The sequence below is a fragment of the Neophocaena asiaeorientalis genome, unplaced genomic scaffold, assembly GCF_003031525.2.
Source record: "Neophocaena asiaeorientalis asiaeorientalis breed wild unplaced genomic scaffold, Neophocaena_asiaeorientalis_V1.1 scaffold249, whole genome shotgun sequence".
Classification (NCBI taxonomy): Eukaryota; Metazoa; Chordata; class Mammalia; order Artiodactyla; family Phocoenidae; genus Neophocaena; species Neophocaena asiaeorientalis.
In genome coordinates, this window is record NW_020172625.1 from 4,691,381 (window position 1) to 4,718,736 (window position 27,356).

General features: G+C 37.6%; 1 protein-coding gene across 2 annotated transcripts in view; it reads right to left on the reverse strand.

Annotated features, from left to right (window-relative positions):
* The window catches only part of PCSK5 (proprotein convertase subtilisin/kexin type 5), a 442,496-nt gene that overhangs the window by 283,768 nt on the left and 131,372 nt on the right, over nucleotides 1-27,356 (reverse strand). For both annotated transcript variants that reach the window (XM_024738976.1, XM_024738975.1), the window contains exon 6: nucleotides 2,528-2,616. In XM_024738976.1, the coding sequence (XP_024594744.1) occupies nucleotides 2,528-2,616 (89 nt within the window). The remainder of the gene's footprint in view (nucleotides 1-2,527; nucleotides 2,617-27,356) is intronic.

Consider the following 27,356-nt stretch of genomic DNA (forward strand, 5'->3'; position numbering starts at 1 on the left):
CCAAATTTCCTCCTTAGGAAAACGTTATCTAGTAGGATTTCAACTTTCTTTGGTTACCAATAAATGAGGATTAAATAATAAAACCCTAAATCAGGCAGCTTTAGAGGTTATGTGGTTTGAGGTGGGAATTCTGGTGGAATATAAAAATATTCTTGAAGGAACCATATCTTCTTTGTACTTTTAAAAAAATGTTTAACTTTTAACTATAAAATAACAAACGCAGAAAAACAGAAAAAATGACAATGAACCCGGATACAGCCATGACTCAACAACTGTTAACATTCTGCCACATTTTCTTCATCTAAAAATATAAATATTAGGCTAAACCATTTTAAATTACATGACAGATATGACACTCTATCCTTTAATATTTTTTCCAACAAAAGGGGGAAACAAACACCCACTCTACCTTAAATTTCCCCAAAGCATCCCTAAAGATGTTGCATTTGACTGCTGTATCTCTTGACTATCTTTTCTTCTAGACTTGTGTATTTTTAAAGGAGATGTATAGAAACAGGTGATGTGGAGAACAAAGGTTTTGAACAAGTCCATTTAAAAATTATGGAATGTAAAGCATACTTAGAAAGCTTTTCAGCAGTTTATTTTGTGGGAGGAAAATACCCAGCAGGACGCTCTGCACATACTGGGTCCTCAGCAGCCATTTGAATATTCAAAACTCATCTGCATGGTTTTTACCAAATAAAGACGAAATATTTCATATTCTTACTTCTATTTAAAAGCATAAAATGGAACTATTTTACCACTACAAGGAGGCCTGAAATAATCGAATCAGTATGTCTAAACACAGGAGTGTCTACACAGCACCTGAATTCAGTTTCTACACCATGAAATTTATGTGACGTCCATGAAAACATGCTTGATAAAATCATATCTAGAGCATAATATTAATTTTCTGACCAACAATTGATAAGAATTTTATTTTCTCAAGTTTAAAAATGGAAGGTTACTTTTTCTTCATTTAACTAACTGCAAGCCTTCATGCCTTGGGTCTAGGGGTTAAATTTATAATTTAGAACGCTTTTGCTTTTAGGATGAAAGAACATTTGTCAGGCATTGCCATTCATTCATTTTTTTAGAGGTCTTGTTTAGCTAGGTCAGCAGTTTATCTGTGAACTTCACAAGTTCATCCCTTCACTCCCTCAAGGTCAGAAGTGCTGGGTTGGTACTGAGTAGTAATGATAGGGACCTGGATGTGTGTCTGTGTATGTGAGTGCGTGTGTGCTGGACAGCAAGTAGGGTTGACTGGACAGCCACTGTAGTCATCCAACTATCCTGAGGAGAGCAGGGGCCTCCAGCACCCTCACTATTCTTCAGAGGATGTCTGTCTCCTTTCCATAACACCTCCATGAACCTTGCCCTTGATACAGAGCAGATGCTCTCAAGAGTACTGCTAATTACTGGTTAATCAGCTGCCATACTCTAGGAATCCTGGTGAAATGAAAGAAAGAAAGAGGTCAGATTTACTGATGGAATGACAAAGAAGACAGTCTCAGAAAACCTTTTCTTAGCACCGTCATTATATACCCCAATTATTTCATGTTATTAGACATCTACATTAACCTTAGAAAGGACTATCATTTCTATTTTTTAGATCCAACTCTGTTTACCATTTGGAAACAAATAGTATATTGGAAACAAGGATGTCAGCCTGGTTCGAGGAGCTTCATCTTATGAAACCCTTCAGGAGATGCTTAGAGGAACACCTTCAAAGCCAGTAGGATCTATACCATCTCTTACAATGTTTTCTTCCCATTTGTGCGTGGCTGTCTCACCAGGCTATACTAAAAAAGATGATTACAAATGGGAAAGTAAGTTTGTTTTATTAATATCTGAATTTACACTGCTTTGGTTGGTCCTTGTAGTAAGTATATTTGAGCTTGTGTATGTGTGTGTGTGTGTGTGTGTGTGTGTGTGTGTGTATATATATATATATATAATTGGTTGGTCCTTGTAGTAAGTATATGTATATTTGAGCTTGTGTATGTGTGTGTGTGTGTGTGTATATATATATATATATAAGCTGCAATTATTAATGGTAATAGTATTACTATACTCTGGGACTACAAAAGGAGATTTTACTATTTATCTTTTAATTGCAATTAAAAGGAACTTTTTGTAAAGCCTATGGGGGAAAAAATATATTTTCTGCTTTGACAGAATTTCAAAATGCTTCTTTCCATAGAGATATTATGGCCTGGTGTTTATATCCTTAGTTCTTTCTGACCCAGGTACCAATTGTACAAGTTGGTATAGATGCTAATGACTCCATCTTCGTTACTGGACAACCTTTTCTCATTCCTATTTAAAGAAAGAAATGTCCGTGTTTGCAACGCTTTAGGGGGGCCACTTAATAACGCAGGTTAACACGGTCATTTTGCTGTCAGCAGTAGCTGAACTCCATTATGCAGACATATGCCTGCCTTTACTTCAGAAAAGGGTTCTGAAAACCAGTTAGGGTGAGAGCTCTTGGCTTGTTTCTACATCCACTCGTGTCTGTTTCCCGTACCTCCGATCCTGGCGTTGAAAGCAATGCCAACTGTGCAGTGAGAGTTGTTTGCTGCGGCGGCCACTTCTCCAGCACAGCGGGTCCCGTGCCTGCAGGGAGAACACACACACTTTCTAAAGGAAGACACCTCATTCTCCCAAACTCAACACATCCTCGACGCCATCAGACTTCAAAGTGGTGAAGAATGTAGCAAGCTGTAGGTGTTTCTGGAACTTCTTACCCAAGTAGCACTAAGTCTGTCCATGGCAAACTTTTACACTTACACTTAATTACATTCTGTTTTGGATTACATTCTTGTATGCTTATTTTTGATATCTTGCTTTCCCAACCAGAAAATCTCCTTGAAGGCTAAAATCAAGTTGTATGTTCCTTTGTATTCTCTGAACTTTCGATGTCCAATATGGTAAACACCAGCCACATATGGCTAATAGGTACTTGAAATATGGCTAGTGTGACCACATCTTAATTTTTAATTTTAATTAAATTTAAAAACTAGTACTCAGTTCATTTATTAGAAAATTTAAGAATGTGGGTATGAGAAACTACTTTTTAAACAGGAAATTAAAATATACATCAAGGATCTCATCTAATGAGATCTCATCTCATGAAGAAAATTCATCATCTAAGATGGGATTGCTGTAAATACACACTGGATTTCAAAGATCTTATGTGAAAAGACAACATAAAATAATGCATTAGTGGTTATTTTATATCAATTACATGTTGATATATTGTACTTAATAAAATATATTATCAAAACCTATTTTACCTGTTTGTGTTCACCTTTTTACTGCTTTTTTAAGATGTGGTGGCCAGAAAAGCACAAAATTTTTCTGAAAGATATTCCCTGTTATTTCTCACCACAATAACTTAGTTCTTTAATCAGAAAAATCATTTAGCCGAAAGGACTTCTAAGATCTTATCCAAGGATGGCAAAGAAGCGTCAAGTGCAAAGGACAATCTGTTTAGAAATGGTGGCCTAATACGGTGTGTGCTGAGAACAATTCTAAGGCATGGCTAAGCCCAGAGAAAGAACGCGAGGACTGATGACTAATGCTTGCCCTGGATGCGGGAAGGGGATGTGACAACCACTGTGGTGTATTTCTATGCTAATGAAGTCAATGCTCACCTCCCTTCCCACATTTTTAGAGATGAGGGCACTTAAGGAGGCCCTGAGAAGTAAAGAGATCTGTCAAAAATAGCCCAACAGTGACTAAAACTCAGGACCCCAAATTCTGTTCTGGTACTTTTTATTTTACAGCATATTCTACACACTCATCATGGGATATGACTACTGTCTATGCAACTATAAACAAGTAGCTGCTTACAACTGAGAGGTACACACCAGTCCACACACAAGAGATATCTCCTGCTTCTTCCACTTAGTAATACCATGCATCTCTTTTTATGTAAAGATTAATCTATATATCATTTAAATGGTTACTATTATTCTATATAATCTTTTATATTTATATAGAAATGGCATATACCTATATACATATACCTATATATGTGTGTGTGTGTGTATATATATATACACACACACACACACACACACACATCATAATCTTTATTTCTGGAAATTTACCCATTTTTTCACTAGTATTAATGAGGCCACAAAGAACAGTTTTGTATATACAAAATTTTATATACCTTGGGACAAATTTCTAGAAGTGGAATTACTGGATCAAAGAGTACAGAATATACTGTCACACTGTCAACAGAAGATAAAAGTAGTATAACCGAACCTCATAAAAACTGCAAGACTGATAAATAGTACTACAAAACACCAAATTTTAATTAGTGACAAAGAAAGACAGGCCATGAGCCAAGTTGAATGACAATATGAAGAACGGAGAAAATATCTGGACGAACCCCTGTGTACGTAAACCCCTAAGTATGAGTTTTCAATCTTTTTCATCCTTACCAAGCAGACTTGAAAAATATCATCTCATTGTTGCTTCCCTCTTTATCCCTTCTGATTACATTTGATGTTGTACATCTTTTCAAATATTTATTAGCTATTTCTATTTCTTGCTTTCTGAATAATCCCTTCATGCTTTTTGCCCATATCACTTGTTGCCTTTCCATCATACCTGTTGCAAATATATTTCCAAATGCTTTATTTGGAACATAACAATCTTATTTATGGCAGTTTTAGGTTGTCACACATAGATATTTAATTTTGAAGTACTCATAATTATCTTGCCCTCTGATATTTGGTTATACGCTTTAATCATCAGAAAAAATGATCTCTTTTTTAAAAAAAATATTTTTGTAAGCCCCAAGCTAAACTACTAATTTTTTAATTAGTAGTTATTTAATTTATTTAAATTAATAATTTAAATTTATTATTTAATTTAATTTTGATGTACTCATAATTATCTTGCCCTCTGATATTTGGTTATACACTTTAATCATCAGAAAAAATGATCTCTTTTTTAAAAAAAATATTTTTGTAAGCCCCAAGCTAAACTACTAATTTTCCTCTGAGCATAGTAATTATTTACTATGAATCTTCATTAGCCTCTTACTGCATATTACTTCATGGTGTAGGTTATTTTTATTCAAATGTCAAATTCCCTTTATGAGTCTACTGTTTTTATACTTCATTGGCTCTATTATTAATTAATGCAAGTTCTACAGGATCATAAGGACCTAGGCTTTTAACGTGGCTCTGGTTTATTCTTTGACCCATGGGTTATTTAGACGTATGATTTAAAATTTTCAAACGTATGCAGGTGCTATGTTTTTTATATCGATCAATAACTTGATTACCTTATGATAGAAGAATATAATTTTTATGAAGCAATCATTTGAATTTTGTGAGCTCATAAAATGGCGAAGCATATGATCAACTTTTATAAATGTTCCATGTGCTTGAAAGGATGTGTATTCTCCAATTGTTCCATATAAGTCCATTATGTCAAGCTTGTTCATTATATTGTGGATTTGTTAATGTTCTTTGCAGTTCTATCAATTTTTATTGTGTTTAGAAAGGAATTATCAAGTCTTTCTAGTGAAACAAACTGTTTATGAATATGTAGTAACACTGTGGTTCTTGCAATAAAAATTAAAGATATCTGGTTAATATTTAAGTTATAAACCACTTGATCCTTTTAGTTTCAAATATTCTGTGTCCATATTAGTATGCCTCATAAGTAGACTATAATTATGTTTTTTTGAAGCTAGGCTATCTTTGTCTTTGACTCAAGAGTCAGTCCATTTACAGTGTCTATGTATTCGTATATTCATATTCATTTCTGTATTTTTTACCCTGTACTAGTTTGAATGTTGTATTCTATTATTTAATGGTTATCCTAGATATTTGATAATAGATAGCTAAGATCACAAACACTAAAGTTATTAATAGTCTTTTCACCTTTTCCCAAACAATGCAGACTTTAGAATGTTTTAACTGATTATCCACCCCTTGACGTGATCCCCCCATAATTATAGTTATACATTGGATTTTTTAACTCTAGAAATCACCCACTACTGTTCTACTTTAAACAATCAATGTTTGTTTAGATTTACATTCTTTGCTCTGTTTACTTTTGTAGCTCTTATTTCCTTCTGGGATCACTGATTTCTTTCTGAAGAACATTCTATAAATGTACCCATCGGAGAGGCTTTCGGTAGCCTCAGAAAATGACTTTATTTTACCGTTGTTCTTAAAAACTAATTTCACTGGATATAGAATCCTAGACTAACAGCACTTCAAAGATGCCGTTCCACCAATTTTTAGCTTCCATTGTTTCTGGTGAGAAATCAGCCATCTGGCAATCTAGTTCTCTCCGGATGCTTTTCAGATGGTTGTCTTTTCTATTCTGCAGGTTCATGAAGATGTTATATGTATGTATTTTTAAACATTCTTTCTTGGAATTCCTAAACCTGTCATTTAATATTTAAATCTTCAGAAGTCTTAGCTAGTACCTTTGTAAGCTAGTACCTTGATGCACTGCCTTTACATCATTCTATGGTTCCTCCTATCAGAATCCCCGTTAAGCATACATTAGACCTTTTCACACTGTCTTAATCTTCAATCTCACCTTCAGGCTTCCCCTATCCTTCTCGCTCTCTTGGCTGTGTTCTGTGTAACCTGCTCAGTCCTATACTTCACTTATCCGGTCTTCGGCCATGACCAACCTGCTATTTGGTCCATTCACTGCATTCTTCTTTTCAGTTATTTATACGTTTTCCTTTTTAAAGCTCTTTTGTCAAGTCCACCCAGTTAATCTGGATAGTCAATTTTTCTTAAAAATGCTTTTAAATATTTATTTCTTGATGCATAGGAATTATATATAATAATTCTAAATAGGTGAATCTAATTCTGCTATTCGTTTTTTCTATCGGCTTGTTTTCATGCTGATGTTTCCCCCATGTAGTTGGTGAATTGTCAAATTAGGAGATCATGTTGTTTAGGCTTTTATCTTTGTGAATTCCTTGAGGATGATATGGAAAACTCACTGTTTTAAAGAAGACTTAAATTCACTTCTAACACATATTTTGGGCTACACCAACCAGGACCTGTTCCACCAAATTAAAAATGGGGGCCATACAAGTAATATGGATTATAGGTGCAAATTCCACAAGAGAATTTAGTTATTCTCCAAGGTAGTTATTTATTTATCGTCCTGCCCTATCTATCACCCAGGGAGAGAAAGTCAAATACATCCTCTGTCTCTCTGTGTAGGTTTTCTTTTTCTATCGTTATTGCACTGACGATAGTATCTCAGGGGATCCGTTTTATGCAGAAAGCTTCTCTCACCCTTTGGACCAAGGCCTTGTCTCCTGCCATCTCTGGACTTTTAAAACTCCATCTCCAGTCTGGCTGGGATTGGTTGCTCACCCTGGGAAATGCCTAGTGTCCACCTGTTGCCCACGTAGTTGATAAATTTGCACTTTCTCAGACAAATACTCTGGTAACACATTAGCTCAACCATGCGCTCAAAAGTTCTTTAATATTTTCCCATGAGTTTTAGATATACTGTGGTAGGAGAGATTGAATTGAATATCTGTTCTACCATATTACTAAACAACAGAAGTAACATGGTTCTGTATTTCTAAAATGCAGTAAAGCCTTGCACATAGTATGTGCATCATTCATGTACAGTGAACGTTTGTAAGTGAAGAACAGAGTGACTATCTTGTTTATAAAAACATTTCTTGTAAAGATTTCTGTACAGGGCTCTACGTCATAATATATGGGCTATTTTGGGGAGACAGGGAAGTTATACTGTACTGTTGACACTTATATTTTAATATTGTTTAAATCATATATTGCGGAATACTGTACCTGAGGGTCCAAACTGCCAACTACATTTAAACAGCCCACTCTTCAGATGACAATGACCATTGCTCCAAGTAAAGTACTAGTCATCTTTTTTATTTTTATATCCTAGTTGGCCTCTGTCTTGACATGGATTTTAAATAGATCATAGAACAATGGCTATCATCATGACTTATTCAAGTACGTGAACGTGATTCAATTTCTTCCTTCTCCCAAAGAACAAAGGGTGCTTAGCAAAAAGTATACTCATGATGTCAATAAATATGAAAGTCACAAAACAGACAAAAGTCTGTTTTTCAGTTGTATTTTTCTTCAGAGATGACAGATTATGAGCATGTAAAGTATTTTCAGCATAAGAAGAAACTTTTAGTAGATTTTAGTCCAGAAAACAATATACTCATTAGATTATGTTCTGACCCACACGCACCTAAATGCAAACTTTACTAGCCATGTCGCATGTAATGTCCCTTGGAAATGAGCCACCTGTTTAGCTTTCTTGCAGATGTTCACAATGTTACTAAGACACATATTTTCTGAGACTTCTAGAAGATAACCCAATTATGTAAATTATAAGGATATATAAACCAGTGACTTAAATTGGACATCATCTAAAATAAAGCACATGTAGACAAACTAGGACTTAAAAATGCATCACTTCTTTGAATCTCTTAAGGGCATGGCTGCCAGGGCCCCTAGTAAGTGTAAAACGTTGTATTATATAATCTTTACTTGAATAAACCATTTGACTTAAAGAGCATTTTGATTTAAACATCATGCCTGTCTTTGTCCGATGCCTTTTTCTTACTCAGAAAAAAAAAATTTTTTTTTGTCATCTGCTACATTACCCAACAAGAAACCACTGCAATTACAGGTCTCAACAAGTTTTACCTTGGCTATCTGATTGAAAAGATGGAAAATGAGATCAGAGAATGCCTGTTAACTCATTTCTATAATATTGTGAACACATACAAGTTAGGCGAAGTTCATCTAGAGTATAAATCTGTGGGGTCTATTAAATCTTGCTAGGTAGTAAAATACCGCCTTTACTCCTTCGTTTGCTTTCTCCCAGTCCTCTAGTCACACTGCTTTGTGAACTTCTTTTTATTTCAGATGAGTTAGTGGGGATGGAAATATTAACTCATTTGAGATTTACCATGGATCTGAAAACAAGATGTGAATGAGCTCAGCGATGAACCAGAGACATCAGGACACATGCAAGAGGTCTCCAGTTAGTTATCACGACATTGCTTGAAAGTCAAACCTATACTTGTACGGAATCAAGCAATGGCAAGTTGGAGAAAGACTACTTTCTATTTCATTTCTTTCCTGGAACAAACATCTTCAGCTGTTTGTGGATTCTGGCTCCCCCCTCACTGTTTCTACTCCCTCTTGACATCTGATGTGCCCATTCTCCTTGGCATGTTTTGATTCTGTTTGAACCTGAGTGAAAACCTTCCATCTGAGTCTACTTCAAAAGCCCCCTTAGAAGGGGAGAGGGGAGCAAGCCATAGGGATGTGTTTGAGGTGTTCTCCAATATATCACTCAGAGCGGCTGTTTCTGACTGCTTGTGTTGTTCTTGATAATATTACCACTTTATATCACACTCTCCACTTCTCAAAGTATTTTAACCTCATCCGATTCTCACTTAAACCCTGTGATGTAAGCAAAACAGACATTACTTCTCTTATTTTACAAAGTGAGAAAATTTAGTCAGTAAGACAGTGATTGGAAGGTATAAACTGTGACAGGGCAGAGACTAGATCTGGGTCTCCTGGGTCCTTTTCTAAAGCCTTTTCACTCTTCCAGCAAGACTCACAAGGACCCACATTCCTAAGTCTTTGAATGATTGCCAAGATTTCCTGACTTCTTCGCCTGCTACCCTACTTATTTTGTGAGGCAGAGGCAACTTTATTTCCTCATTACTACTGATGACAGCATATTTGACAATATCTTTTATAGAATCCCCACGATCATTTATTCAACTTGAGTTATAAGGAGGAAGTGCTGGGATTCTTAAAAAACTTAAGAAGAATGGAAAATAGCTGAAAACGGATTTTTCACCCTGTCTTCAGCAAAAAGCTTAAGAAATATATTTTTTAAAAACGGTAAATTAAAAATGTTAAGAAGAAAAAAAATCACAGTCCACTTTTTGTGAGATAATTAAGACAATAGCTTCTGATGTGACTACAATTACACATAGTCCCTGAGGCTTCAATAATATTAATTTTTTTTATTATACTGGCAAGAAACTCAAAATATACTAGGAAAACTCATTCAAAATAACTACTATGGACTGAATGTTTCTGTCTGCCCCACCCCTAATTAATTCACATGTTGCAACCCTAATCCCAATGTGATGATATTTGGAGATGAGGCCTTGGGGAGGTAATTAAGTGATGAGAGTGGTACCATCATGATGGGATGAGTGCCCTTATTAGAAGAGATACAAGAGAGCTCGCTTCCCTTCTCTCTCTTTGCCATGTAAGAAGGCAGCCATCTACAAGCCGAAAACCAAATCTGCCAATACCTTGATATTAGACTTCCCAGCCTCCAGAACTGTGAAAAATGAATATTTGTTGTTTAAGCCACCCAGTCTATAGTATTCTGTTAGAGTAATCTGAACTAAGACAATGACAAACAGATACATAAAATAAGATTATAGTCACAGACCTTTTGATAGCCTAATATTGAAAGAATTTTAAACATGAACTTAAACTGTGACAGTTTCTATACTTGGCAATACACATTGTGAATCCTCTTTTTGGCCCTCAGGAGTAATACATACAATATTTAAAGAAATTAATAAAAGTCAGCATTCATCAACTGCTCCAAAGTCTAACAGATACACTGCAGACAAGGAAAGAAAATGAAAAAATATATTATAGTATTAGGTAGTAATAGAATACTACTAAGAATTAGCATCAGGTAATATCATATGTAAATGACTAGTAAGTATTAAAAAAAAGCTGAAGAATATTTCTTTTGGAGGGTTAGAAGTATTGTTAGTTTGACACACACATACATATACCCACACACACGAGTGCATGTAAAAACTGGTGAACTCTGAATAAGGTGTGTAAATTGCATTAATGTCAATTTCCTAGTTTTGATATTTTACTATAATTACATATGTTGTTACCACTGGGAGAATTTAGGTGAAGGATGCGGGGGACCTCTACTATTTCTGAAACTCTCTGTGAGTTTATGATTATTTTTTTTTAAGTTTAAAAATTATTGTAGGTTTGAAGAATTTGTAGTTATTTATAATGTTGGTTGTAATTCAAAAAGAATATTTCAGTCAGAACACAAAATATTGACAATAAAATAAATCTCAAGTGGTCAAACTGCCTTAGAAGTGTTTTCTTACCTCTGCCGTTTTCCCTCTTCCTTAACCTCCCCAGCCTAGTAAAACGACTTATTCACCATTAAATGAATTCATTGTTAACTATGCTAGCCCATGTTTAAAGGAAAGAATAAATAGCTTGATTTATCAGAAAACCTAGTTCTATACCTCACTTCTATTGCTTTCCCAAATATAATGTTGCATGGAATGATGAAGTGCAGTAAAACCCACAGCAGGTTAACATATACACACTACTATACATAAAAGAGATAACCAACAAAGACCTACTGTATAGCAAAGGGAACTACACTCAATATTTTGTAATAACCTATAAACGAAAAGAATCTGAAGAAGGGGTAAGGGAGACAATTTCTCAGGCCTCCACTGTGGTGGAAAATGAGATCAGGCTGTTCCCAAAGCTCTAACTACATGGAATAAAAACTAGTATGTAGGGCTTCCCTGGTGGCGCAGTGGTTGAGAGTCCGCCTGCCATTGCAGGGAACAGGGGTTCATGCCCCGGTCAGGGGAGATCCCACATGCCGTGGAGTGGCTGGGCCCATGAGCCATGGCCGCTGAGCCTGCGCGTCCGGAGCCTGTGCTCCGCAACGGGAGAGGCCACAACAGTGAGAGGCCCGCGTACAGCAAAACAAAAACAAAAACAAAAAACCTAGTATGTATATATATATATATATCTGAGTCACTTTGCTGTACACCTGAAACTAACATAACATTGTAAATCAACTATACTTCAATTAAAAAAAAAAAGCTCACGGCAGGCATTTATGTACACGTGTTATGTATATAGTCCTGACCAAGACAGTAACCAGCTTTTTATCAGCCTACCTCTCTTCCTACCCTTGTCTTACGGATCAACAACAATGTCACGGCACTAGGGTATGAGAGATCCCTTTGATGAAATATATTAATCATGATGATGAAATGAGGCCCTTTTTCTTGGCTCCCTGGTTAATACTCTAAATTTACCCCACTGTGCTTTTCGGTTCCTCTTTTTGCTTTAATGATTAGTTTTCTCCGTGTTACTTGAGCTTACTTCTATGAATTCAGATCGCCCATGCCTGTCTATATCCCCTAGTGATTCCATGATGCTATTCCTTCCCCACTGGGTCTATTAAGAGCCCCACCACCCTGCTCTTCCAACTCCCTAACCTCTTATCAGAGTGTTCTGTTCAGTCTTTGAAACTTAGACCTACTGGTTTTTACTCCATGTAGTCAGAGCTACGGGAACAGTTTGATCTCATATTCCACCCCCAATGTAAGCCTGAGAAATTGTCTCCTTTATCTCTTGACTATGAATATTCAGAAATTAGTCATTCCTGCTGATTCTTTTTAGGTGTGTTTTTAATGAGCTGGGAGTCAAGTGTTTTCAAAGTTCATTAAATGTGGATCCAGAGGGTCCGACTCTTCCCTGGAACTGGAGGGACAACAGGATGCCCACCTTTTCCACTGGACATCTGTCTGCTTTGTTAGGATAATTACTACCTACAATTCCAGAACACAGAAATATGACACTTTCTGTACTGGCACAAAAACAGAAATATAGATCAATGGAACAGGATAGAAAGCCCAGAGATAAACCCACGCATGTATGGTCACCTTATCTTTGACAAAGGAGGCAAGAAGACACAATGGAGAAAAGACAGCCCCATCAATAAGTGGTGCTGGGAAAAACTGGAGAGCTACATATAAAAGAATGAAATTAGAACACTTCCCAACACCATACACATAAATAAACTCTAAATGGATTTAAGACCTAAATGCAAGGCCAGACACTACAAAACTCTTACAGGAAAACATAGGCAGAACACTCTAGGACATAAATCACAGCAAGATCTTTTTTGACCCACCTCCTAGAATAATGGAAATAAAATCAAAAATAAACAAATGGGACCTAATGAAACTTAAAAGCTTTTGCACAGCAAAGGAAACCATAAACAGATGAAAAGACAAACCTCAGAATGGGAGAAAATATTTGCAAACAAAGCAACTGACAAAGGATTCATCTCCAAAATATACAAGCAGCTCATGCAGCTCAATATCAAAAAAAACCCAAACAACCCAATCCAAAAATGGGCAGAAGACCTAAATAGACATTTCTCCAAAGAAGATATACAGACTGCCAACAAACACATGAAAGAATGCTCAACATCATTAATCATTAGGGAAATGCAAGTCAAAACTACAATGAGGTAACACCTCGTACCAGTCAGAATGGCCATCATCAAAAAATCTACAAACAATAAATGCTGGAGAGGGTGTGGAGAAAAGGGAACCCTCTTGCACTGTTGGTGGGAATGTAAATTGATACAGCCACTAATGGAGAACAGTATGAAGGTTCCTTAAAAAACTAAAACTAGAACTACCATACGACCCAGCAATCCCACTACTGGGCATATACCCTGAGAAAACCATAATTCAAAAAGAGTCATGTACCGCAATGTTCACTGCAGCTCTTTTTACAATAGCCAGGACGTGGAAACAACCTAAGTGTCCATCAACACATGAATGGATAAAGAAGACGTGGCACATATATACAATGGAATATTACTCAGCCATAAAAAGAAACAAAATTGAGTTATTTGTAGTGAGGTGGATGGACCTAGAGCCTGTCATACAGAGTGAAGTGAGTCAGAAAGAGAAAAACAAACACCGTATGCCAATGCATATATATGGAATCTAAACAAACGGTACTGATGAACTTAGTGGCAGGGCAGGAATAAAGATGCAGATATAGAGAATGGACTTGAGGACACGGGGAGGGGGAAGGGTAAGCTGGGATTGAGAGAGTAGCACTGACATATATACACCACCAAAAGTAAAATAGATAGCTAGTGGGAAGCAGCCGCATAGCACAGGGAGATCAGCTCAGTGCTTTGTGACCACCTAGAGGGGTGGGATAGGGAGGGTGGGAGGGAGACGCAAGAGGGAGGGGATATGGGGATATATATACATATAGCTGATTCACTTTGTTGTACAGCAGAAGCTAACACAACGTTGTAAAGCAATCATACTCCAATAAAGATATTGTTTTAAAAAAGAAATACAACCCTTTCTTTTTAAGCAAGCAATGAAGTCTGTCAGGAATGCTGTTATTTTTTTGAAAATTATTAAAGTACTTACCAAGAAATATTTTAGTTATCAATATTAATCCCTTCCAGCCCTTCTTTCCTCCCTCCCTCCATCTGTCCCTCCTTACTTTCTCAAGTCCATCCTATGTCCTAGGCATCTTCTAAGCAAGGGGCATACAGAGTTGAATTATCCAAAGTTGTGGTGTTCACAGTCTTGGTGGGGAAGATTCTGAGTCAAGGATAACAAAAACTTTCTTCCTTACCTATAGAAAAACCACTTTGATTTTAACTTTCTAGCTCTGTTTCCCTTGGTATCTGAAAAAGGCGGAATGTCAGCTACCAAGCAACATTGCTTATGGTAAAAAAAATGAAAGTTGGTTGGTGAGTGACCATGAACAGGGAGGTCTGTGGCCAGAACGATAAACACATGGTGAGGAGCCTTGGTTTTGGGCTTCTGAGAGTGGACCCTGGAAACTGAGTGTGCCCTTCCTTGTGAGGCCCTGGAAGCTCTATTCACAGGCATTTGCAAGAAATATTGTTCCTAGGTGCATGGGGTATCTAGAGCAAAGGGACTCTTACACCTTTCTTTCTAGCACACCTGAGGTGTCACCTGGGTGTCACTTGGGTCACGGTGACAGGGGAAGAGTAGACAGGGGAAGAGTAGACAGGGGAAGAGTAGAAAGTAGTCCTGGAACTGGTGAGCATTCTTCCTAAAGAAATACAGCTGCTATTGCCTTACTAGTACATTATATTTCTATCCATCTAATTACCACTTGTGGCCTAATGAGTTCTATGAGTTCAACTGACCAACTGAACCTAAGATCACTGACAGGGGTGCTGTAAGATTTATGCAAATAATTACCAAGTATTGAGGTACACACTAATCAAGGTTTATGTACAAAGTGTTACAGGAATTTCTGCTCCAAGAGTTCTGACTTGGGGTTGGTGTGTACGAAAATGCTTGGTATGCAGCCTAAACAACTTTCTCCTCCTTACATCTGAGCTGATTTTTCCTGTAATTTCTCATCCTCATAATTAAAAGAAAATTTCATAATTAGAACTCATGAAAGCATGAAATATGCGGTATATACTGAATGTGTATACCAAGAGACCAGAAAAAGATCTATAAAGATAATGAAAGAAATAATGACCTGTATCAAATTATAATTTTGATTTTTGTGGTCTATTTCTTTCCATACATATTTCTCTTCTCCAAATGTATACTGAAAACCACCTCATAGAAATAATTCTAAAGTAGCAAAAACAAGAGACCAGGATGCTCAAATGTACCCTACGTAGACAATCAATGTTTCAATTTTACCTGTGCTCCTGTACATAGGTAAATTCTCATTTTATGAATATTATAATGATCTAGTTAAGTGTATGTAATGAGACTACTCCCATGTTCTGGTCCATAATTAATTAACTTTTCTGAGCCATTCACTCAGCAAATATTTATTGAGTACCTAACACATCCTGAGGAATGTATTAGTCACTAAGGATTTAAAGAGTGAGAAAAATAGACATGATATAATGTATTTTCAATGAATTGCGTTGGCCTGGAAATCCTGAATAATAAGCAGTAATTCACAAGCCTTTGTTCACTTGGCAGTAAACTAGTTAAAGCCCTGCTTCTATTTGCTTTTGCCAAAATATTCATGCAAAGATACCATTCAGTACCTATACACCATGAAATGGCCTAAAAATATCTGTTTTTCTCAAAATCTGTTAACAATTGACTGATAGAGAACAGTGATCTTATAACTGTTTGACTTCACTTTGCTTGAGACTGCTCCCATATCATAAATGAACTGTCAAAACACTTCTAAAGACTTGAGGTGTACTTTGCAGGGAATAATGATCTAAAATAGGTGACTATTACCTAATCCTATATGTCTGCAATACAGTAGGTAAACTGTGGCTCCAGGGTCTGAGAAGTTGGGTGGCGCTTGGTCCCAGCGTCCCTTTGCACTCCAAGAAAGAAGTCCTAAAGTATAAATAAGTAACTTGCACACCTTATATTCACTGGGCTATCATCATTTCAGCTCAGCTCCACCAAGCAATGGCCAGGCTTTCCATTTCTTCATAGCTATTTCTGGGTCTCTCTGCGGAGTTCATCAGAGCCATTTCCTCACACGCTGGAAGGTTCTCAACATTATAGAAGTACGAAACCAACAATTAAGGAATGCCTTCCTCCAAAACATATAATTTGCCGTAATCCCTAATTATCAACTCAGCATTTTAACACAGAAATCCTATTTCATTTGGAAGTAACGTAAGGGATGGATCTTTATTATGACAGTATTTGCATGAGTTTATGAGCAGGGGTTGGCAAACATTTTCTGTAATAGGCCAAACAGTAAATATTTCAGGCTTTGTAGGGCCACATACAGTCTCTGTCACATATTCCTCTTTTTAAAAAAACCTTTTGAAAACGTAAATACGGTTCTTAGCTAGAGAGTCACTGGGCAGATTTACCTACATTGTACAGTTTGCTAATCTCTGTTTTCTAGGCATGAAGGGTAAATACAGTCATAACCATTTATGTCTTTTGGGGAACCAAAAAACACATGCTTCTACCTTTTCTACCTCCACTTCCTATGATTTGATATTAATACTGAATATTTAATGTAAATTCATCATCCCAACAATTATTATGTATCATTCATATCCACTGGTATCATTTCCATTTGAAAGAATGCTTAATACAATTTGCAGTTTACACATCAAATCAATGAAGGTAATAAGGTTCACTTATTTATTATTTGCCAGATAATCTCACCTAGCTTCTCACATTTAATTTAATTTGATGTCTCCAATAATCTTGCACTGCATGTACTTTCATCCCCGTGTTATAGGAAAGGTAATGGAGATTCTTACGAGTTAAGTGACTTCACCAAGGAAATACAGCCAGTTTACTGCAAAAGAACTTGAACCCAGATCTCCTGACACCAAGTCCTAGTGTTTCCACAACAGCAAATGCACAATGGATTTATAGAAGAACATGCATCCATCTTCAGGCACACACATACTCAGCAGGGCCAAATAAAGTCATGATGACTTGAGACTCTTCCTGAGAGGAATGCTCAGAACTGCACCTTTGAAGCTATTTGGATCACTGCCCATAGGTTCTTTTTAACAGGGTACCATAAAGTGCAAACAATACAAGGCAGATCAACTGCCTAATGAACTTTCAAAAGACACAGGATTGGGCTTCCCTGGTGGCGCAGTGGTTGAGAGTCCGCCTGCCGATGCTGGGGACACGGGTTCGTGCCATGGTCCGGGAAGATCCCACATGCCGCGGAGTGGCTGGGCCCGTGAGCCATGGCCACTGAGCCTGCGCGTCCGGAGCCTGTGCTCCACAATGGGAGAGGTCACAACAGTGAGAGGCCCGCGTACCGCAAAAAAAAAAAAGACACATGATTTCATACAATCAATGAAAATAATATTTGAGAATAGCTTTAATCATTCTGAAAGCTTTTGTTGAAAGAGGATACAGCAGAGCGAGATTTAGTGAAAATGTAACAAGTCTGGCGACCTGACAGTGGCTTTAAATGAGAATGATTTGTCAATAAAATGATTCCAAATGGCCCTTAGAAAAACCGATAAAGATTTTTATAAACTGAGTCTGTTTATGACTCTACTAAAATTCAAATTTCATAATATTACATAAAAACGACAACTGTAAACATGATTCATTTTTGTCTGATGTAAGAATGGCTATCGCTGCGTGTTCTGTTAGATAATAAACTACACGTATTTTCATCATTTTAGCTTTATTGTTTAAGATAAAACACCATTTGCATCGTTCATTATAAGACTCTGGCCCCAATTTAAGTGGATTCATTTCTAATGTTTTCTCCTCCCAACACCCATTTATCCCAATAATGAGTCCCTTATGCACTGCTTCTCCAAAACGGGAAGGTTGCAGATTAAGTGAGGGAATAAGGAACTTGCTCCCCTCTCTTGAGAGTGCAGGAGCAGTCACAGAGTTTGAGTCCCTGCCACATCCAGAATTGGCTTGTCATCTTGACCTTCACTGTATATTCTATGCAAGTCCCTTTCCATGTCCTAAATGCTTTTTTCTCAAGTCACTGGAATGCACAAGCTGTTTACGCCGAAACAATCATGAGAAGGATATTCCCGCATGAATACAATGTGATAATAGAAAATGTCAGGCCCTAAATCGCATGAACAGCATCAGGAAGATTTCCTTTGAAGTAGTCGTGCAGTTTCTTAAGTCCGGTATAAGGCTCTTTTTTTTCCTTAGTTGACACATTACTTGCTTTGGCTAGGTGTGAGGCCACACTTACAGACACAGGGGAGGCCCGTGGCTGGATGTCATTCTGCCTGGTGTTCTTTATTAAAGTTAGACATTGGGACACAGAGAAACTCTTTATGTCCCAAGAGAAGTGTGTTCATAGAACCGCACTGGGTGATATTTAAGAACAAGAGTCTCATCCTTTGTTGACCTAGTATCTAAACATCTTAGCAGATAAAAGAAAACATTATGTGTTAATGCTACTAACGTTTTATTCTAGCATTCAGATTGATTCAACTTTTCCGACTCCAAAAAACAGGATAAAAGAAAACAACTGTATTGAGACAACTATTTCGGGTTAAAGCAATTATTTATAGCATTCTTCATTATCTTCCCTATGTAACAGTTCTAGAAAATGTAGTAGTTAGAGGCAACAGTCTCAGAAATTTGAAATCTTTATGGCAAAATTAACTAACATTCTCTCAAGAGTGGTCATTTTCCAACATGCCCCCCATGCACTCCCTTTTTCAATAGATTGTTTTTTTTCCCCTTCAAGTCTCAGATCACTGAGATCACCAAACTGCCCCCTTCCAACATTTTGACCACTTTCCTGTTCAGTGACCATCACTGGGACAGCAGGTTGACAACCAGGAAGGCAATCACAGGCTAGTTAAATCTCAAGTGAGGTAACAAACTTTGTGAAGGGTGCAAAAGAGATTTAAATTGATTAGTCAGAAAAGGCACTGCTGGACATATTATGTGTTTGATAACCATCAGTCAATAGCTCGGACAATCATAAAACTGTGTCCTTTTCAAAAGGAGAAAAGCAAAATGACTTTGCAAACATTTTCTTTTCCTCTCCCTCTGCCACTTTAAAATGGAAGAATTCTGGATCCTTGCTGTTAACCAAATGGCATTTACAGCTCTCAGTTGGCATGGGGCAGCTGAGAATCTAAAATGAGGAATGCTTATTTCATTTCCATTTCCATGGAAACCAGTCACCAACTGGTGAAAACAAGGTAGATCAAATTTTTGAACAAGAATGTTGAAATGATCACTGTTTTAAAACTTTTCTCTTGCGTTGGGATGCAGAGCATATTGTAATCTCAGGAACATACGGAGATGTGTGTTCACCACTGCTTTTAATTCTTTTCATAATCACAGTAATTATTGTATTCGCATAAGTGTTTTGGGTCATTCTTTGAAGGACAGATTGCTATAAATCCAATAAATAAATCATATAATAAAATGCAAAATTAAATGAGTTTTTTGTTTGTTTGTTTGTTTTTGCGGTACTCAGGCCTCTCACTGTTGTGGACTCTCCCGTTGCGGCACGCAGGCTCCGGACACGCAGGTTCAGCGGCCATGGCTCAGGGGCCCAGCCGCTCTGCGGCATGTGGGATCTTCCCGGACTGGGGCACGAACCCGCGTCCCCCGCATTGGCAGGCGGACTCTCAACCACTGTGCCACCAGGGAAGCCCTTAAATGAGTTTTTAAGGGCTATTTTAAAATCAAGAAAACCTTAGAGCAATCAAGTAAACTTAAGAACTCCTTTCAAAACTTATGATCATCTTCTTCTTCTATGTCCTCCTAGCAAACGTGTGAGGAAAGAAATGTAATTTCCAGAGAACGAGTGGACTCTGACCAGTTTTCTTGAAGAAATTCAGAAGGAATATTCAATTTTTTGAAACTCGACTATGAAAATCTGACTTTGAAAAGACCCTTGAAACAACCAGTTGTTAGAGTGGAGATGATCTTCCTAAGCTCTGGGATCCATTTAGCTTTTCCAAGAGAATTTCAGACTCTCACCTTCCCCTGGCTCCACCCAAATCCAGATACCACTTCCACTGTTTGCACATTTAGAATTTAAATATTCCAATTGAGTAGAAACATTTCCCCTGGAGAAATAACAGGAGGAAAAGTGTCAATGATTCATTTCACTTGCAGCTATGTCGCTAGGCATTCCTGATGACAAAACTGCTAAAGTAGTGCTAATGCCCTGCGTTGTTACATAGGCTAGTAGGGCCTATAGTACCCTGAACATTCAGAAGGCGTTATCTGTAATTCTCACAGAAAACTGCAAGAAGCTATTTTTGCCCCCATTTTATATATAGGAGACAATTAAGTCTCCCAGTGGCAAAAAGACTTGTCCTAAGTTATTCCTACAACCGTTTAGTGTGTTTCCCCATGTCAGACTTTCACATTCACAGTCGTTCTGCTCAGACACCCTTCCCTAATTCCAGCTTGTATTCCCAGTTCAAAAATATCACTATGTCTATTTCCCATCTCTAGATTAATTCTAATCTCCTCATATTGGTAAAGATAAATATACATGGAAATGTATGACCTCAAGCACCGTTATTTTTGAGTATGAAGAACTCATGTATGATTATTTCTAATTTTTCAGCTAAATTCTAAATCTGAAGTTTTTCCTTAAGTTGGTCCAATTATTTGATTTCCTTCTTTCCAAGTTATGCTAAATATTTAAGAAGTTCAACCTTAATTTTTAAGATCAACATTGTAGTTAATAAATGAGAATACAATAAGAAGATATTTATGTGTAATCAGACAGAGAGAGAGGGAGACTGATTTTCACTAGATTTCAAATACCTAAAGGAATTATCTCAAAAGTTCCATTAATCAGTAGTATTTGTGCATGGCCCATTTTCACCTTTTCATACAAAAAGTACTCAGTGAAAACATTTGTTTTTAGGCTATACTACTTGATTTACCTCCTTACTTAAAGAAAGGCCAGCACATAATATCTGAAAGAAAAAAAACCCTAAATCAAAGGTTAATTAATTTATAATTTCTTCTCTGATGGCTAAGAATTAACAATCAGTTGATATTAATGAACACAGCCCACCGTAACTTGCAACATTTTCTTTCCATGCAAACTGAACTCTGTTTTTCAGAGTCTAAATGGAAGCTCCTTAATTTTAGCTAAGGAAAATACTAACAAGTATTCCGTAGAAAGGGAAGTTTTCTTCCTGTTACTGAAACTATTAGTTATTTATAGTCATTTAAGACAAATAGAAACAAACAAACAAAAATGGCAGGGCAATTTTACACAATAACTTGGAATATTAGAGTAAGGACAAATTAAAATTAACTTAAAACTTTTATTTCTGACACTGGTTTTAAATTCTTCACAAATAAAAGCTGAGTATTTTGCGTTTCCTAGCCTTTTTTCCTTCCCTGGTTTCTCAAGGAAAAAGAGGGGCAATGGTCTTGCCACAGAGCAGGGATAGGCTGAAACTCAGCTTTCAATTGGGTTAGGTTAGTAATAAGCATAATGCATACCAAGATTACATGTTATAGTTAACAGTTGCAAAGCATGGTAGAATGATAACCACTTGTTGAATGCCTATTATACACCAGTCTCCAACACAAATGAAGCATGCTATTTTCAGAGAGCTGTAAAAAAATTGATTAAAACTAGAGTATGATGCAGTATAAGTTAAAAAAATAGTGGACATATTATGAATCCTTTGCATATATCTAAAGAGTTTGGACTTGGTCATAAAGGGCTTGAAGACAGAGTAAAAACATGTTCAGATTTGAAATTTAGATAAAGAAGAGGTTCTAGGGAAAATAAGAAATTTCTGGCTTCTCCCCTTAAAAAAAAGAAAAACCCAAAATGTCTAAACAGAAAGGTGCTTTTTATTCCAAAGCTTGTAAGGAGCCCACTAATACTAAGACACTTCCAACCACTACAGACATTCTCGCAGTAATGATTATTCCCTCCCATCAGTCATTTTTCAAGTCCCAGGTCAAATGCCACCACCTACAGAAGACTTCCCTAAAATGTCTACCTACCTCCAGTGACAGCTCATCTAAACCTTATTTCTCTGGTCTGTAGCACTGGCTTACAATCGTTTGTTTGGTTCTGTATAAACAGAACTCTTTAGTTCAAATCTTGTTTTATGAGAAATACCACCATCTAAAATAGATTTTAATGAGGTTTTTAAAAAGGGGAAGTTTAGTTGAGGAAGATGGAGCTAGACCCATTCACACAGCCTCTTGAGTGACAGTTGGAAACCCTGTAAGATCCATCAACAGACTCTAAGGTTCCATGAAACACTTATGGAAAAACAATGGTCTCCAAATCACATCTTGCCTAAAGGCTTGTTTTAACTGTATTAGTTAAGTGATGGATCAAATCTTAAATTTCTACATATTCTAAGTATATCACCAGCTTGATTTTTAAGTGCTATTCTCCTAGTAGGTATTCAAAAAATCTTTTCTGAATGAAACTATATGCCATAACATAAGCACCCAATTCTCAAAAATAACAATTATTGCCACGAATTAAAAGTATCTATTACTTCTGAACACTATATTCAAAAAAAGAACACCTAGTATCATGTTCCAAATTAGAGTGCATTATGTGATACAAAGAACATGAATTTGGAAGCCAGATTCACTTTCATGAGCTATGTAAACCTGCCTCGAATTTTATTTTCTTCCCCTGGAAAAAAGGGGACAGCAATAACATTTCATTTCAGGTTCTTTGCTGCAACTGAGTTAAGCAGAAAAGTACTTTGTTCAAAGGATACTGGGAAGCTCAGAATGGTTGGGAACACAGAAGACAAAGAATTAGCAAGATGGAGGTGAAGGATCGAGAAAAACACCTGGCTGTTCTATGAGGGAGGATCTGCTGGAAGAAGGAGGGTGTGGGAAGAAAGAACACAAGCAAGTGAGTGAGAGCTTACTTGGCCCTTTCTGTCACTAGGCTGCACATGTGCTACTGATTTTTAGAATCTAGACCATATGGTTCATGTCCGAGACTAGAGCAGTGCAGGATGAGCAAATCACTATTGGATCTGGTAATTCCAGCCACCATACTGGAGAGTAGTCTTGGCTCTCCACCAAGACTCAAAAGACAGAACATTCCTTATACATAAAAAAGAATGCAGGGCTTCCCTGCTGGCGCAGTGGTTGAGAGTCCGCCTGCCGATGCAGGGGACGCGGGTTTGTGCCCCGGTCCGGGAAGATCCCACATGCCGCGGAGCAGCTGCGCCCGTGAGCCACGGCCGCTGAGTCTGCGTGGCCTGTACTCCACAACGGGAGAGGCCACAACAGTGAGAGGCCCGCGTACGGCAAAAAAAAAAAAAAAGAATGCAGACACTGGGGCACCAAAACAACTACCTACTACCTATCTGATACGAATTTTTATAAGTCAAGTGAGAACACATGTAAAAATGCTTTGTGAACTATAAAGTTCTAAATAAATTATTATCCTTGGTAGATGGCTCCTCTGTATTTGAGAAGGTGAAATCTGAAATGGCTTGAAAGCACTAACACCAGTCGAGGGAACCAGAAAACCTGCTCTTTTTTCTCATCTCTCATGGAAAACATATACTGACCCTGCTGAAATCTATTTAAACTTTGCTGAGTTTATAGCCCAAGGCAAAAAAGTAGCCAGGGTTTCTTTGGGGGACAAAGCTGTTCTCCACTCTCCTGCCCAAATTATGTACCAAGCTCCTCAAGGCTATAGAACTGCTCACAGGAAAACCAAATAAGCAGCTCATGTACATTGGATGACATGGCCATGACTTTTCAAGTATGAACAACATGTAGTGTTGGTCGCTGTATCAGCACAGTTATGCTTGGTACGGCTCAAAACATCCTCTCAGTTTAGAAAAGGATCACTCAATTTTATTAAACAACTTACCTAACAGTTACTTGGGCCTCCGTCCCCCATTCACGATGTCCTGGTTTACTCCAAATACACGTGTGGGAAATCTATGTGTATTATATTCATATAGATTTCAGAAACCTATACATCTTATTAAAAAACATGTGTATTTAAGATGAGTACCACTGTTAACAAAGTTGACTTTCTGAGCATGAGTGAAAACAACATCTCCCTGAGAAGAGACAGGGAAAAAACGTAACAGATATGAAGTTGTTGTGTGCATTTTGTTTCAACCAAGATGAATTAAATGAACTTAGTATACCGTATAGTTGAAATAAGTTTTACAATGTGGATTTTAACAGAAGCTCATAGAAACACTATGAGAAAACTGGATGATGATAAATGGAATCAATTGATAGAAAAATAGTACGTATGATCATAAAATCTGGAAAAAGGAATATCCATATAATTTGCAATGGCGTACCTGAATAACTGCTTATATTTGCATTTGAGCTACAAAGATTTCAACAAATACGAATGAACACTCCTACAAGTACACGAGCAAAATAGGTCTTGTTCCCATACTTCCATGTTGTAGAATGTGGTTCCACCATTATAACGTCACCAGTATTACTCCCTGTAGAGGCTGAACAATTTGACACAAATTCAACCAATTGCAAATTAAGCCACAGTTGCTATGGCATCTCTCTATTGGGGAAAACTATAGTCACAATAACTGGGGCCTCTACTGGCCCATAAATGGTAATGCTTCAAACTGGATGATGAGCCAAATGCATGGTTGTTAATGGAGTGGCTTCTGAGATGTGGGGACCCTTTGGGGACCCCTTTTGCCTCCATTTGAATTAAATTTCAACCAAATCAAGTCCTCTAATTCTCTGATCTTTTTCATTCCAAACCCCAGCTCTTTCTCAGATGCTCCACTACCCAGCCTCCCACAATACTTCTTATGTGTTGCGTGAGATGGGCAGATAAGAGAGAGAAGAAAACAAGTGTTTTTGTTTCAAATCTTTCTCTTTCCTCTGAAAAGCATTAAAGGGATCTGTCATTCATTTAGGAAGGAAATAAATTCTATCAAAGAGTCAGATAGCCAATAAAATTAACAACACAAGTCACAGTTAAAGCTGCTGAACCATTCAAGTTCTAGTCAGATCACCCAGTACAAACTATATACACTGGTGCCAAGACCAGGTGATTACTCGCGACAAATGTGTTCTTCTTTCTCTGTACGATGGCAACAAAATACTAGAGCCTACGGGAAGATCAAGGTATCAGGATAGTGGAAAAAGAGAGAGATTTGTGATACAGGGGTGGGGGGGTGCTGCTGGAGGGTTGTGGAGAAAATAAGAGTCTATATTTGGCAATCCAGACAGGTGTCGGAGGGGGTGTGATCCAGTGAGAATGAATCTCAGAAAGGGAAAACGAACCAAGAGCAAAAAGGTCATACAAAATCTGTAGTAGTCAGCTACTCTCAGCCCAGGATGTCACCACAGGTACTTTATCTGCAATTCATGCAAATTCAAATGCATTTACTAGCATACGTAAACTATACGCAGATGGTGTAAGGATCTCTAAAAGTAGAAGAGGTAAACTCTTCTAGCAAAGGTCAGTCTTTTCTAAAATTCGTGAGATGGCATCTTGTGATGAGAACATGAGGCAGAGAAAGCAGGGATTCAGGGAAATCCGCTGCAAAATCACCAGTAGTCAACTGCTCCCAATTCCTTCAAGTTATTTTAGGTGTTCTATAGGCAAGATAATTCACAATTTCCCAAAGCAGGACACATCTTCAAGACTCTACACCCGTCTGAGGGCAGGAAAAGGTTTCTGATTCCCACAGGCTCTCCTGGGTCTCAGTTTCTTCCTCCTATAGAGATTCTTCCTTTCCCAGCCCACATTTCCAGAGCACTCTCAAGGGCTGTCATGTAAGTGGAAAAACATTGGGACAGTGTCTCTTAGGTTATGTGATTCCAACTTCAAACAGTCCATATCTCCATAGAGAGAAAATTCACTACCTGCCGTCTGAGGATCAGACTAAAACTTTATCTTATTACTCTTTATCACCCTTAATAAGATTAGCAACATCCATACCTGTGGCAATTTTACAGAATTTACCAAAACGTTTATCTGCATTAACATGATGACCAGCTGATACTCATTCAAATTTTTTTAACGCTGTGAATATATACTAGTAGAATTGTTTAAGGACAGAGACCCAAGCTCCAGTTTCCACATGGCACCCTCTGATCAGACCATACCTGAAGTCTTCCTATTTTTTTAACACTATAAAGCTTTCTGGGCCATGTGCCTGCCTTTGAGTCTCTTAAAGTGACATTAGCTGACTCCCTTGCTATAGCAAGCTCCGAATAATTAGCCCAGAGTGTCATTTGGGTGGTCTTCATTGATTTCCATACAACAAATACCACTGTGAAGTCAGAGCTGTACAATTATTTTCTGTAATAAAGGATTTTTGTTACTTGGCCAAAGTTACGAGTACATAAGGTGCTGACAACCTTTGTGGACCAATTCCCTCTATCTGGAGAAACAGGGCTCAGAGCACCAGCACTTGGTAAAGCCAGGCTGCTGGGTATTTACTGAATACAGCAGTAAGGCATTCTGGTAAATGCAGTTCTTCCCAGGTAGTAAACTTACTGAAGCATGTGCTCAACACAGGAATTAATTTCTCATCTACTTGACCACAGGTTAATTAACTATGCAGGTGAACAGATGGCGTGAGAACAAATGAGCTCAAATTGTGCGTCTGCCACGTGGTGACATTAGCCACCTTACTTCACCCCTCCAGACTCGCTCTCCAACTGTGTGTTGCTGTGAGCGGTAAATGAGACAACATACTGACGTGCTCACTGTATTAGCAGCTGCTTACACTTCATTCAAATGCAGCCAGGTAGCAACCCCATAGACTTACGGATTTTTTGGTTGTTTAAGTCTAACAGGGTCATCGAGATACTGATGTGGCAGGAGGAGACATTGATCAGAATGATTCTCCAAGGCCACAGATATAATGAACAGCAAGGCTGGGACTGGTACCCAGGTCTCACCCAAAATCAGGACATTTTTTTCCTCTATCACCTTGCCTTCTTTGGTGACCTGTTTTATGAGATAAGAACTAAGCAAATATGTCCTGATCTAAGACATACTTTCTACCTTTCCATCTTTTATTAAGGATTA